Consider the following 14,932-nt stretch of genomic DNA (forward strand, 5'->3'; position numbering starts at 1 on the left):
ACAGAAACTACCCTTTTTCATTTGTTCCAATCCCAAGTCTCTGTCATTCATGGTGCCAGAACTCTACCTTTCAGATGACTGTGAGGGAGGACAAACTTCCTAGGACTGTCTCTGGCTAGAGCATCAAGCACAAGGCTCAGCTGGGGTATCTGCTTTTAGAAGAGAACAGCTGATCCACACGATGAAAAATAGCAGGTAGGTATATCTCTGTCTGATAAGGCTAGTCCATTACAAGATTTCTTGTGTGTTGTTTCCCAGCTCCAATTCTGTTTTACCTTTTTACACATAGATATAAAGCTCCAGAACTATTCAGAGGAAGTCTTCATAAACTGCAAGCAACGTGTCTTAAAAAATGCCACAAGAAGCTCAGTACATTCTCTGGCACTGTGACTGACCTAATCTACATAGCAATGAGACTGCTAACAATTAATGGCCTGCATCAGTGACAACCCTGGAGGCTGGTCATACATACAGTGCGTATACTCACAGTTTTCACAGCGATTCCCTGTATAGCCAGCCAGACAGGCACATTTGTAGGTACCGCTTTTGTCTAGAATGCATGTTCCATCATGAAGGCATGGAGATGAAGAGCAAGCTATAAAAGAAAAGCAAGAACGTTCATGGTCTCTCACAGGATTTTTTTCCTCTTGATGGTGTCTTGGGGTAAATTACGTATTCTGGTTAAAAGTTTGGAAGACACAGGCAAGAGCCTAATGCATGTCAAAAAGCCTTCTGCTCTTCTTTCTTATTTACTGGAGAGGTGATCTTATAGGGATGGGCAGTTCTTTTTTCACAGCATTCATCACTTACTCTTACCATTTTCCTTTAAATATAGTCAAGTGGTGAGAAAGCTTTGTGGAAGAAAAGTAATTTACAGCAAGGTCCAACAGTGTTTAGAGCTTAGCCTAAACTAAAGAAGTTTATTATCAACCTACATGTCTCCTGCCATTCAGCCCAAAGTTTAGGGGTAAGTTTTGGGTTCCATGGTTCTGGCATTTGTTTTAGGTCTCAGATCTTGTCATCCCAGGCTTTGGGAGTTGCTTTGCTGCTGAGGAGCACTTATTTGGTGTTGGGTTCAGGAAGCTCTGAATGGTCATGATGACCCTAAGACTCATGGGAAAGCTCTCGCACACCACAAATCTAACAGTGATAGACATCAAACTGTACATATTAGGATAAATTAATATCAGAATGTGTAATTGCACCATTTAATATCAGAAAATTCTACAGGTACAATAACACACACTTTTTTTTTTGTGCCTGCTCTAAGGGGAGATGAGTGAGTAGAACATTATTTACTGTCAAAAATATAAAGAAATCATTTAAACTTGGATTATTTTCCAAAATGAGTGCGGGTTTTAGCAGACAGAAAGTAGAGCCAAAATCTCAAGATTTAGATCCAATTTAAGATTCAAGTAACTCCAACACCTGAGGAGTTCAGGATCTGATGCCCTGCTTCAAGTCCATCTTAAACAAAAAAAGACTGAAGCAAAGTTCACATCTGGATCCATACCAGAAGCTGAGTTCAGTTTCAGCTCACATTGACTACGAAACATATTCCTTGCCATCTTAAAGAATTATCCAAACATGCTTGATAACTTATGGATTAAACTTTGAAATCATCATTGCTAGAAAGGTCTGCATCCTAATTCATTTGCAGATCATCTTTGTCCTTCCATACTAAATACAGTGATTATTTCAGTTATTATAACAAAAATATGAATCTGTACCAGCCATTGAGTGTTGCAACCATGAACAACCAGCCCTGGGGGACCTATGGTGAGGTTGTGTAGTATTACAGTTAAAGCATTTGTTTTGCTGCAGTACAGAATGACAGATATCAGAATCAGCAGCTTTCCTTGCAAAGACTTCACTTGAAGCATAATCTTTGAGTCTGTTATATCCAGATGGCAAGAGGCAAGAAATATATAGATGCCACATAGGGATTTCTGTGGAGGTTTCATGTGGTGATGATGTAACAGCAATTCATACATGGCTGGGCAATGAGCATCTCCCAAGTCTCACTGAAGACTAAGGTCTGACTGTGGCAATTGTACTGCATCCAACTAACGTAAAATATCACTGAGAAAGGGAGGGAGAAGCAGAAGATTGTAGTCACTGGTTTGAAGACAGTGAACTTTCCGCTTTGTCCTTGTCCCAGGTTTGTCTCATGGTTCTGTAAAAGCATGCCAAGTGAACAAGGATAAGTTCCACATACTTGCCCTTGAAAACACCTGACACTCAAGAACACTAAATATTTTTCTTTTTAAAGGAGTCTTGATTTCCTGGCTTCAGTCAAACAACGTGGGACAGTACTACAAAAGGTTAAATCCCCTATGTTGTGTCAAAGATCACTAGCTTGGCGATACAGAAAGTAAAGCGTTATTGAAATTCAGTAACAGGCTTTCATCTAACTAGATCCAGCATATGTCTAATCCCTAAGAGACCCTGATACCTCCCCATCCAGCCCCCCATCCTTCTCATCTGAAGCCTGTTGAGTGAATTCTAGTGACTCAACTCTAGCCAATTACTGGTTACCATTTGACACTTGGCATGGGATGGGACCTAACACCTGCTTCCAGACCAGGCAGCCTAGCCGGTTCTGTGGTTTTGTCTTTTAATAACTACACATGCAGTGACCTTTCCTAAAGGGGATATAGGCTTTGCAGTTTACTTCGTATCAATCAAAACCTTTCTGGCAGTTGAACCAGTGATCTCTGTGCAGTCAGTGCCACTGCTTCAGCACAGCTCAGAGGAAGGGAAGACAGAAAGGGAAGGAATTCAGTTCTGACAGCACAAGACACTTCTTCATTCCCCTCCATTACACCACTAAGGTGCTGGGGACATCAGATCACCTCCATGGCCCGGTCCACATCCTGTAAGTGCATGTGCTGCTGCTGCTGCTCTCCCCTGCAGCATGGAATTGCTCTAGCAATCCTCATGCAATCTGTTGCGGGGACCTCAGCTTTTCCACAGTGCTGTGTGTTTCAGAGGAAATGCTTCAGTTTGCAATGTGCTGCCAGAGCTTTCGATCCTGTGCTGCCCCCACTTTCAATTCTACGCTACCCCGTGCACGTTGTATTCTTCCCCTAAACTGTGCTGCTGGCCAGGTTAATGCTTCACATAAAAAGACACTGGGAGTGTTTTAAAAGCCTTTCACTGCAGCTACACATTAGGCCAGAACAGCCTCATAATAAAGTACACAATAAGACCTTCTCACAAATTCTAAGAAGCCCTTTGCAATGTGCTCTGTGTGGATTACCACACTTGCAGCCACCCAGCCTCAGAATAATTACCACTAAAAATGGGGCGGAAATAAAGTGCTCAACAGTATTCGAATACCAAGTATTCCCTGCTGGGCAGAGAAAACGGAATCAATTCAACTTGCACCATATGGAAAATGTTAGTTCCCTGAGTGTAGGCAGCCCTTATGCAACATAGACCACACCACATTCATTTGTTCTATATCACCTCTCCTGCTGTAAGCCCAGGAGAGCTATCAATAGCTAACTGTTCCTGCTATGTTACTAACAGGTACTAAAGGTAACATTTGAAGAACAGCGCAGGCTAAGGAATGGCACAGGCACTGGATCCAGTGGTATGCACCTTTCAGATTGCTAGTTACATCCCTGATCATTGTTAACAGCTGGTCCACTGTAGGTTTCTGTATTTATATAAAGATTATACAGACTAACTAAAATTCCTGAGCCAGATATACCCTGGATGACCTAATGAAATTCAGTCACCAGGGTGTGCGGAAGGCACGTTATGGCGTGTCATAGATCCTGTAGGGTTTATGGCAAAGCAGCACAATCTGATCAGCCTTCTATGCCAGGAGTACTGTGGATATATTTGACCAAAATTCCCTACATAGCTAAACAAGGAAGATCCAGGAAGAGCACAGAGGCTGCTTTAAATGCAATGGCAAAATGAGGAGCCAGCTACATTTTCAATGTTATTTTGCAGCCAGAATGAAACGATGGAAAGCAGTGTGGGGGGACTCTAGCACTGAGTACTAACAAAAACACAGGAATTCTGGAGCCCTGCTTCTGTCATTGATAACACTGAGTTCATGACAGAATGGGAAATGCCTCTTTTTTCTTTTTTTTCTTTTTATTAAAGAAAATATTTTTTTTAAAGCCCTAATGGTATGATACATGAGCCAACACAAGAGTTATGTTAGGGCATTTTCACTGAGCTAATTATGAGACTTTGCATCAGGTTTTTGTTAATTGAGACAGTGACTCTGTTCCTGCACGCAACACTGAGTAATTCTGCAACTGCAGATATACATGCCCCTTCCTCTCTTTCCTTCTGTGCTCTTCATTCTCAGATTCAAACAGAAAAGTCTCACAAAATGGCCACTTTTCTGTACTGGCTGATGTGCTTGTTCTTTGTACAGGTAGAAGGAATTCAGTCTTTGTTGGAAGAACCTCACATTCGCGTGCCATCTGACAGCTTTTGAATCTTCACTGCACTGACTTTGTGTAAGTTGCTGTCAGCAACACAGCATGAAAGTTTTTAATGAAGCAAAACAGGGAAAGAGATTAGTGAAATTGAATTAATGAGTGGCATGTTCCACTTTCGGATTATTTTACCTGTAATTTCTTCAAAGACAGCAAGAAATCCATCAAAGTTCTTGGATCCATCAGACTGGAAGAGGACATGGAGTGAAGACCCAGTGCTCCGGATAGGAGGTGGCCTCTCATTTCCACAGAATTTCTTAATTATTCGGCTGTCCAAATTGTCCCCATCACGGACCTCCACATAGTCATACTGGCACATATAGTCAAACTCCAGGCTCAGCATGGAAAATCTTGGGAACAAGGACACACAGTCAGACTGCATACTCTCACCTGTGCACCGTGACTCTGATTTATTTGGATGTTTAGTTATGTTAGTGCCTCCCCGCCCTCAATGAATCAACAAGTCCCTAACCACATGAAGTCCCATGCAATTCATCTCAATTTTTGCATCATGATCTTTGGAAGCCAGCTCATCTCTACATAGATGCTCCATGAGAGCATTTAAGTGGCAGAACAGTGAAGTCCAAATTGAAGTCACACAGTCTGTTCACATGCATCAGGTCCATAACCACATTACAATGTTAGAACTTTCGCCTAGGTTCAGACACGCTAGGGGGCATATTTCTATCATGGCTGTTGGAAAAAATTGTTCTGTTTCCCCTAAGTAAAGCTATAAGTACTGAAAGTAACAGTATCAAAGACGAAGACTCAAAAGCTGTTTACATTGTAATGTTCTGAAGTCAGCAATTAGGGGTACAAGGAAAGCTCGGGGATGTAACAGAAGCAGAAATAGGCAGAGAAAGGGAATCCAAAACATTACAGCATGTTTTGCATTAGAAAGCAAAATGGTAATAAATCCCCAATGTCTGGCACTTGCCCTTCTTTTGAGAGCAGAAATAAGGGAAAGGAGCTAATGCAGAAGGGAAATACTTAAAGCCTTTTCCCACAATGTCTGTCTTTCCTAGCTTTGATCCAGCCACTGCACGAGGCTCTTGTTCGTTAACAGCAATGTTATATGCTGCTGTTTGAATTCAGTAGGGCACGAAGCCAAAGCATCCCACCAGAATATGAATGAGAAACAGAGTGAGAAACAGCAAGTGCCTCTGGAGAATAAGGAATGGCAAGGGGTGCTGGGCCCAGCCTTGGTACAGCAGATAGGAATGAGAAGATGTGGGCCTGGGAGAGGCCATGCTACTAACCGTTCATCAGAATATTTTATAAATGAACTGTTGTATACTTAGTCTTCCTGAGAACTCCTAGCACTGCAGACGTGTATTTAGGGTTTGGCTAAATCTCCCATATTGCATATTACAGCGTGGGCCTGGTGGTTTGCAAAGACTGCATTTTCACATCAAAGAGGTGAGACAAATAGACACATTTTGTATCTGCTGCTGGATCTCACCATTTGGAGAGGCAAGAAAGTACTGGAGCCTATTTCCTTCTCTTCTGTTCGTGGGACTCAGGCCCCCATACTAAGGAGGCCCCCATGTTATGTGGAATGACCTTTCTTTGACAACTTATGAGCTGACTTAAGAGGCCTCTTCACTCAGTCACCTTTGTTTAGGTCATATGATTGGTTTTAGAGCATAAGGAACACACTACATACAGAGAAATGAATGATCAGTTGTAGGAAGCTATACCAATGGAGCAGAGCCCCTCATTTTTTAAATCCTCTGGTAGAATGTAGAATAAGAAGGAAATGACATCTACTTGTCATATGCATTAGAGAGAGATTAATTCAACTAAGCTTTACATAAAATGCACAAGTTGAATTCTAGTTCTGTCAGGTTTGCCAGAGATATCCTCACAGGCATCATGTTATACACTACATCTTCAAAAATTTCTTTCACTGGCAGACCATACCCCAGGGATCTACCCTTATGGAAGTTATAGAGCAATACAAATTAACCCATTTATCTTTGTCTCACTTATCAGGCTACAGTTTATCCTGACTCAATCCTGAAATTATTTACTGGTTCTCTGAACTGGTACATTTCTGATTAAAAATAAGTATGTGTGTAAGTACAGAAAGAAAATTCCTGGGATCCTCACCATATAATGGGAGCAGTCCTATTTATAGATGTAAACTGTCTAGCAGTGTGTTCCTGAACAAAGAATATCAAGAGATACTCACACAGAGTGAAGGCACAGAAGGAGAGTGCCATACACAGAATATTGTTTTTAATTGTAGAGAAAAGCAAGAGAAAAGCAGAAAAAACAATTCTCTGCTTTAAAAAATCATGAAAACGGTGGCAGATGTGAAAGGCATAGGGGGCTCTGATTTGCATTTTATTTAACTTAGCACAGAAGCAGATACACTGTACTGATGACACAGGATCTCATGATTAAGACTCAGAATTGGCAGGTCAGGAAACCTGCCAAAGCTTTTCAAAAGTTCTTGGCTATGGCTCAGTTGACGGGACCCTTTACAGACCACGAGGTCTGTTGCTGTTTAAATAACAGGTACAGGCAACGTAATGAACCTCAGTTCCCTCACCTGTGAAACTGTAACTGTATCATAATTCGCTTGGATATTATGAAACTAAGCATGCTAATTTAGTGCTATAGGTCATCAAATACAAAATGGAATGCAAACTATTGTCTTGATTTCATCAGTTTCTGCAGCGTGAATACATTCACCAACCCATCTAAGGAAAGCTTCTAGACAAAGGAAAATACTTAAAACTGCATCTCTGCTGAGACATTAAAGAAAATGATTGAAAGTTATGAGCTACTTCTACTGTGGTATGACATCCCTAAAATGGCTTGGGCTGAGGGAGCCTATACATCACAACCCAAAGAAAAATAAGGCTGGAAAAAAGCAGAGAAAACAAACTATCACCACAACCTGGGTACCATTTATCAAAATAACCCTGCTTAGCCAATCCCCAAATAACTGTGTGGCACAGCTTGAAGCAAGGGAAGATTTGTTTATGCTCCTGAGAGTTTTAATCTCCCTGCCCTATATAAGCAGAGACAAAGCACTTCATTCCTCTCTATATCACACTGTCCCTATCCCTGCCCTCGCAAGCCATCAGAGTAGCAGCAAACAGGATTTGTGCACAGAGAGAATGAAGAAAGGAGTTGTTTTGTTATCAGTTGTGCTGATTCAGCACAACGTTGGTGGTGCGTTACAACTCTAAGCGGAGTTAGCACCCACAGAGGGGATCAGCATGTTTATATGAAAATGCAGCAAAGACAACAATTCAGCATGGATGGCAGACCCAGGAGGAAGACTCTGGTAGCCTAAAGAAGGAGCCTTAGGCTAAATATACCTGTTTCCCACAATATCTAACTGCTGAAGTACCTCAATGGCCAGCTTTGGCCATTGGTGGCCAAATGAGGTGGTCCACCTTGAAAACCTCAGCTGATTCAGAACACATGCCAGGGTTACCTTGTGAGGTAGATACAGGTCCTCATGTTCTGTGTTTGCCCTGGAGGCTTCCTCCTATGCCTCCTGACTTGCAGGGTGGCAGGATTAAGTGTGGACATTCAGGACACTTCCTGATCAGTTCCTAGAAGTGCCATGTCATCTGCTGGGATCTTTAGGCACCCCGACATCAAGCTCAGCTCAGGCTGGGCACTGGGGTTTAGGCTTCTTCAACACTACCTCAGCTCAACAACCTCACCTCAACACAAGCTCAGATAAATGTAATTGCTGAAAACAGAAAGTTGGTAGCTCAGGCTTCGCTCTTGGAGACTTCCACAGTTGGAATGTAATGTTATGTCACAACAAGGAGACGCCTAGTATTGTGTTTGGTTGCCTGTAGGAACAATGGATACGGGGAGAAAGAAAAAGGTACTCTGCAGGATGCCCCTCATATTGAAGTTTTACATCTTCTGGTAATAGCAAAGGTAAATGGAGTGAACTGTACAGATCTCACATGACACTAACATCTTCCTAACATGCATGTAGGTGGTCCTCATGGTCTAGAATGGAGGTCTGATTTCTCCAAAGAGTTAGTACATCTGTTAGCTTACTTTACAGCACTCCCCATTCATCTGCCTTGAAAACAGATGAGAATCTCCTTAGCACAGCCACAGCAAGTACTGCTGTTATGTCTGCCTTTCCTCCCTTTCTTGTACCTTGTCCCTGGTGCCACCTGGCTGTCAACTCTTTACTCAGAGTTGGGTGCTTTCACTAGTGATGTGCACGCACAGGATCCATTTCACTCTCACACCCACCACCATAAAAGTAAAGACAGGGTGACACCTGTAGCTCCTGAAGCACTTTTTAAGCCTTACAATTGACAAAGCCGTATTCAGAAATGCAAAAATTACCAGGTTACCACCTCTCTGAGCTTGTGCTGTGGAAATCATACACCTACCCAACAACATCTTTTAAAAACAAGGTATGCACAGCTCATAGCTGCCGAGACTGATGCAAAATTGTGTCACGAGAACACAAAACTGCTCCTCACAGCACTGCTCCCCTGTCTCCTAAACATTTCTCCAGAGCCAAGATTCTCCAACCCTATCCAGTCAATAATTGCAGCTGCTCATAACTACACAATAGGCTGGCATTTGCAAGTCTGAAAAAAAAATATTAATGTGGGAATGCCACAAGCTCTTCTTTTCTATTCAATTGATTTCTCTTCCTCTTATTAAATATTAAGTCTTTCTTTAACCATATAGGAAAAAATCTGTGTATCTAGCATAGTTCTTTTGCCTGAGTTCCAAAGCTGGTGAAATACCAATGTGAAGGCTTTAGCTACTCTTTTTACTAGCTAGTGGGTTTTGAATACAATCCCCTGCCAAGCTTTCTGCTCCATGTGTCAGCTCCCTGCTACACACATGTGAAAACAGTACTAATTACCCCAGTTAGGGGCTCTCCTGCACTATGCAGGATACCCAATAAAGAACTGTGAGCTTGAGTCAGCAGCGGTGGGTTAACAGGTCTAAGTATACACAGGTCAGAGGAGCAATGACTTGCAGGAGAACCAATTACATAGGAATGGTAAGAGGAATAACGGAGGCTGGTAAAGGACAGGGCTGGTAAAATGAGTGAAAGAAAAATAAGAGAGGGAAAATGTAGGATAAATGCAAGGTAGGTCCCATCGGCAACTCTCCTGGCATGAGACATCACATCAAAATGTTCCTACAACTTTTCTTCAAAGAATGTCTTAGTTCAGCCCAGTACACTCTTCAGAAAATATTTGGTGCTTTGGTGTCAAGGTCTTGAAGACACCTCTAGAGAAATGCATTTTGCCCAATATCAGAGAAACTCTCCTTATCATCCAGCTGTCCTAAAGGGAAATTGAAGGCATAGTGTTGATGATTTGTGCAGTGGCTGCCTATCACAAACTAGACCAGGGAAAAGAGGTGAGGTACCAAATGCAAAGTGGTGGCAGTACCTTCACTGCTTCAGAGCTCCCAGCTGTTGAGCCTCATTGACTCTTGGTTATCCACATGCCCCAATATCCATCTGAAACCAGCACTGGCTAAAAGTCAATGTGACCTACCTTAATTCAATGTTAAATCCATCTTGAACATGAATAGTCCATTCGCATTGTGCATTCAGCGGGTAACCCTCTAGCAAAATCTGACCTCTAGAAGCCCGAAGAACCTGCCCGCACCCTGAGGAGCAAAAGAAGAAAAAAAATCTGTATAAGGGACCTTCAAGAGGCATTTGAAGAAAATACATATAGCAAAAACACTGGAATGAGAAGACAGAATGGCTTAGGAAGATACACACTTTCTTACAAGGCAGTATATGAAATAATGGGACAGCCACACTATGGCTATAAAGAGTTATGACTCAGAGTATTGTCTAGGTGAAGAGCACCCTTAGAAAAGTTTTAGTTGATTGCTGGTTTGCAACACAGCCCCATGAAACCATTTCTTACAGCTTTTGTCCCATGCCTCATTAAGCCCACCCACCCACCTTGCTGACACTCCACCTCAGAACAGTTTTGATGGATCTCATGTTGACCTGTGTAATCACTGAAGCTGAGGAAGATGGTAGGAAAGCACCAAAGGTACAGTAAACATTTGAATTAGCTCAAGTGAGTAAAACAATGAGAGGAGGAGCCGTTGCACCCAACATCATAGTTTCAAGTCCTTCACAAGGAGATTCTTGGAGGAAAAACAGCTGATGTATTCCTAAAGAAGACATCTGTTTGTCCTCAGGATTTACCACATCATCCTTCAATGTTAATGACACCATGCCAATGGAGACATATAACCATCACAGCTCCTCCACCAATGACTTAATGTAACACATATATAATACACAGTCCGCATCCCTTCTCTCAGGTTCATTCCTATCCTTCCTCTCCTCCTGTCCCACTCTGTCTGTGTCACTTTCAGCATTTCACCATACTATGAAATGTACTTCAGTGCCCAGTAACAGAATAAGATGAAATACTCTGGTCATTTGAGCGCAGTCTGAGAAAACCATCTGAAGATAATGACCTGAACAAACAGCAGATAAGGTCACACATTGAGGAAGCAATATCTTTTCATGACTATCCTGCAGCTGTCCCTAGGCAACTGTCAAAGGATAGTTGTCCTAATTCCTCATCTTGGATGCTGAACATTTTTAGCTCAGAGAGTTCTCTCACCTTTGGTAACCTCTACCTTTCCCCCAGCTATAAAATATAGCTAATGGTATTTTCCTCTGTGCAAGAGGGAAAGTTGTTTAGTGATCTTTGTAGAACCTTCTGTGATCTGTAAATTCAAGTGCTAGCAAAATTATGCACCAAACAGAGATAATTTCTCAGTTTCTACTTTCCTGAGTATGTCTTTATGAACGGCTACATTCCCTGGTAAGCCTGGTTGCTTTGCTGGGGGATGAGGCTGTATCTGTAAGCCAGAAATTGCAAATGAGTCTAACAGCATCGCCAAACCAGGGAACTCTGACAGGCTGCGCACCACAGGTAATGAGGATAAGTAAAAAGACAAATAACCCAAAAGACCTCCACAGCAATTCTCTTGCTTTTTTTGCCTCTTTAGTCCAACAGGAAGCCCTGCTCCTTCCATCTGTTTCCAAAGAGGGACGTTAAACTTTTAACCACTAACACAGGATGAATGTTTCCTACTGAAATGGTGGGTTTTAATACGCACCTCAGGGCCCTTCCTTCCTCTGGGAAAAGAGGGTGACAGTGACCTGATTTGGTGAAGTACCAATTTGCGGTTCTCATTGATCTCAGTGTCTGGAAATCATTCCTGCTGCATCTGGTCTATGGGGAAACGTGAAAACTGCAGGTCAATTACTCCTCTTTCTTCTTAAGAATGTGTTGCTCAAATGAAATATTCTTTGTTCATTTACCCTCGGTTACCCTTAATTAAGCAGGACCCAAGGAAACAGAAATCCTGCTCAGAAGAGTTCCTCAAAAGTGTTTCATTCTCTGTGGCTCGCTTAGTTCCCTCTGTAAAAGGCAAGGATTAATGACTGTGCCCAACAACCATATTAGGATTCAGTGAGTACAGCAGGATCCGCTGTGGTGCACATGATAATGCTCCTTCCCACAGTAAGAAACAGGACCTTGTGCTGCTGCTGGCTCCTGCCTCAATAACAACCTGAGACAAAGCTGCTAGAAATCTTTAGATGGTTTGACAGGGAGCTTGGACCACCTCAAAGAAAGTTACCCTTTCATCCTGAAGGGCTTTTGAGTTTCTGATGCATTTAACAAAGGAAAGCCAAAGAACTGGTGCAATGAGATACTTGTGTGCACAGCATACTAAATGCATGTTTCTGTTTGCAGTTGTACAGCCCAAACTCTCTGAACACTGGTGCCAAGGAATAAGGTTTGGCCAGCAAAGCACGTGGCTCAGAGGCTAAAAAGGAGCCATTCAATGACCGCCTCCAAAAGAAAGTTCTCAGATCTACTGCCCTTCGCCACACGAAGCACCTTTGCAATCACATCAGATCTGTAGTCTTGTATCTCTAGCCCTTCTAGAAGTTAGGCTGACTCCCCAGACCAAGAGTTCAATCATCTGTTGATCAAAAGGAGTCTTTTCTCTTCCCATTCTGAATCCGCAGGAGACCTGGAAAGCTATCAAAAATAATTTACATCCTAAACACAAATGCTGGCAATTTCTGCCTCATTTACAAAAAAATAATCCACTTTGGCAGAGTGTCGACATCCTTGTTCCGTTCCTGTTCCTGAAAAAAGGCGGCTTTCAGGACCACAGTAAGATTTCCTCTAAGGCTTGTTAGTAACAGAAAAGAAAACAATTCAGGAGACCTCTGAGTTGTAGCCCATGGAGTGGGATGGAGGGAGATGTCCTGAGGAGACCTCCAGTAAGAACTCATTATCTGCTGTTCAAGTGCTACAGCATCGATGTGGGGCTCCTTCAAAGGTCAAGAGGACTGAACAGAGGAGAATGAGAGTAAAAACGTTACTGGTATTCAGAAACAGGCTGATACGGGAAGGCAGCTATCACTTGTCATGCCTTGTTGATCCCTGTTCCTTGTTGGCCATGTGAAACACTCATGTTTGCAAAGTCTTCAAAACAACAAGTACTGTTGTTCATCGCAGGGACTGCATGAAGTAGGTGTTCTGAAGCAACGTGACAATCGGAGGTTGACAAACGCTGTTGGGAGTGTAGGGTATAGAAGAATGGTTCCTGCAGGGTCATTTTTCTTCCAGTTTTAGATTCTGATGTGCCTTTTAGAGCACGATAGTCCAATCCAATAAACAGTCCCATTAGGAAATGTCCCCGTACCCAATTAACTCTATTCAGCGTGCTTTTTCCTCATAACATTCCTCTGGACTACCCTATACCATTTCCCTTTTTACCAAATGATCTGGTGTCTTTTGGCTGTTTTTCAGCCATGTCCATATGTTTGGCTATGCCAGCAGACAGTACAAACTAGATGGCTGCGCGGGCTGTCCCATGATACTTCCTTGCCACAGCCCTCCAGGCACATCACCATTTTTGCTGGCAATTCCCAGAAACGGCTCCCAGGGCCCACCCTGCCCTCACAATTGCAGGCTCCCCTGGGGGTAACCAGGGCCTGCCCACGGCTGCCCTCCCACACCACTGCAGTATTAAATAGGCATTAATCCTGCCCATAGGCTAAATCGCGGCTGCGTCCTGCATCCCTGGCCCTTATCCCCTTGTGCCTACCCGCGCGGCCATTTCCCCACCTGTCTGACAGGAGCGGGCCTGGGGGCGCGTCCTCCTCCGGAGCCCCCGTGCGCCACCTAGCGCCCGCCTGGCAGCGGTGCCGCGCGGCGCCTGCGGGCGGGCCGGGGCGCCTGAGGGAAATGGCGCGGCGGGAGGGCTGAGCGGCGGAGGCTGCGCGGCGGGAGGGGAGTCCGGACCGTGCCGTGCAGTGCCCAGGGTGTTTTGTTACGGCGGTCCGGTAGTGAAGGGATGGAGCTGGTGGGGTGCCTGCTCGCCCTCTTGGCCGGCCCCGGCGCACTTGGCCCCGGGAGCAGGAGGCCGAGGCCGGGGCCGGTGCTTCGCGGCAACGTCTGCCGCGCCCCGCGAGAGGGAGACAAAGGCCGGCACTCCCCGGGCGGCAGCGGCGGAGGGTTGGCCCGGAGCCCTGCCGGTAGCCCGGGGGCTGCTTGCCCACACCCCCGGCTCTCTCCTCCGCACCGGCCCATGCTCTGGGCAACCGCCCTAAAGCGTTCAGGTGTGGGCGGGGAGTGTGCAGTCTGCGGGTCGATTGCTTTCGGCGCAAGGGCAGGGTAGACGCGGGCCTCGCTGGGCAGGAGAAGGTAAAACGTGGGGAAGAAGCTTCAGCTGGGGACAGCTCTGCCCGGGGGAGTCCTCCTTTCTGGCCACTGCGGCAACACTGCTCCCCGCAGCTGCCGACCTGGTGTGGGGTGAAGCTTTGTGTGCGGCTTGTGACAACGACCAGCTTGGTCAGTGCAGGTCCTGTGGGCCATCCGCGCACTTGCTCGCAGAGGGCACCGGCATTTGCAATATAGGATAAAGTAGACAGATTACATCCCCCAGTTACTGTGGTTGCGCTGCCTTGTGTTTCTGAGACTTATTGGCACTCTCCCATTGGCAAGGCACCTGGGGCAGGCTGCAAAGTTCCAGATGTGATCCTGCCTGCCAGGTGGCAAAGAGAGATGGCTGTCACTCTCCGAAATGAGTTGTGTTAGCACATCTACTGCTCCAGCAGCCAATGCGCGCCGTCGTTCGAAGGCTACTCACTGGCCACCCTCCAGACCCAAAGCCACATAGCTGTGAGCCTGCAGGCCAGCACTCTGCATGGACATGCAGCCTCTGCATGCCTGAGCTAAGGCCAAAAGTGAGATAGCCACGAGAGACAGAGCAGGGGAACTCAGGAGTGTGCTGGGAACACAGCTATCCCCTGTGCTTCTCTTTAAGAGTGGAAGAGACAGTAGCACTATCTGCCCATCCTGCCATGCCTTTGAAGTACCAAAGAACCACACAAAAGAGACTACATCCTCGGTGTCACGCTGCTTCCCTCAAAAGAG

General features: G+C 44.7%; 1 protein-coding gene across 2 annotated transcripts in view; it reads right to left on the reverse strand.

Moving 5' to 3' along the window:
* PAMR1 (peptidase domain containing associated with muscle regeneration 1) overlaps nt 1-14,932 on the reverse strand; it is a 58,441-nt gene that overhangs the window by 28,719 nt on the left and 14,790 nt on the right. For both annotated transcript variants that reach the window (XM_074584270.1, XM_074584271.1), the window contains exons 4-6: nt 9,989-10,103; nt 4,599-4,816; nt 488-595 (exon numbers count right to left, since the gene is read on the reverse strand). In XM_074584270.1, coding sequence (XP_074440371.1) covers nt 488-595; nt 4,599-4,816; nt 9,989-10,103 — 441 coding nt within the window. The remainder of the gene's footprint in view (nt 1-487; nt 596-4,598; nt 4,817-9,988; nt 10,104-14,932) is intronic.

Source organism: Larus michahellis, chromosome 4 (genome assembly GCF_964199755.1).
Source record: "Larus michahellis chromosome 4, bLarMic1.1, whole genome shotgun sequence".
NCBI lineage: Eukaryota > Metazoa > Chordata > Aves > Charadriiformes > Laridae > Larus > Larus michahellis.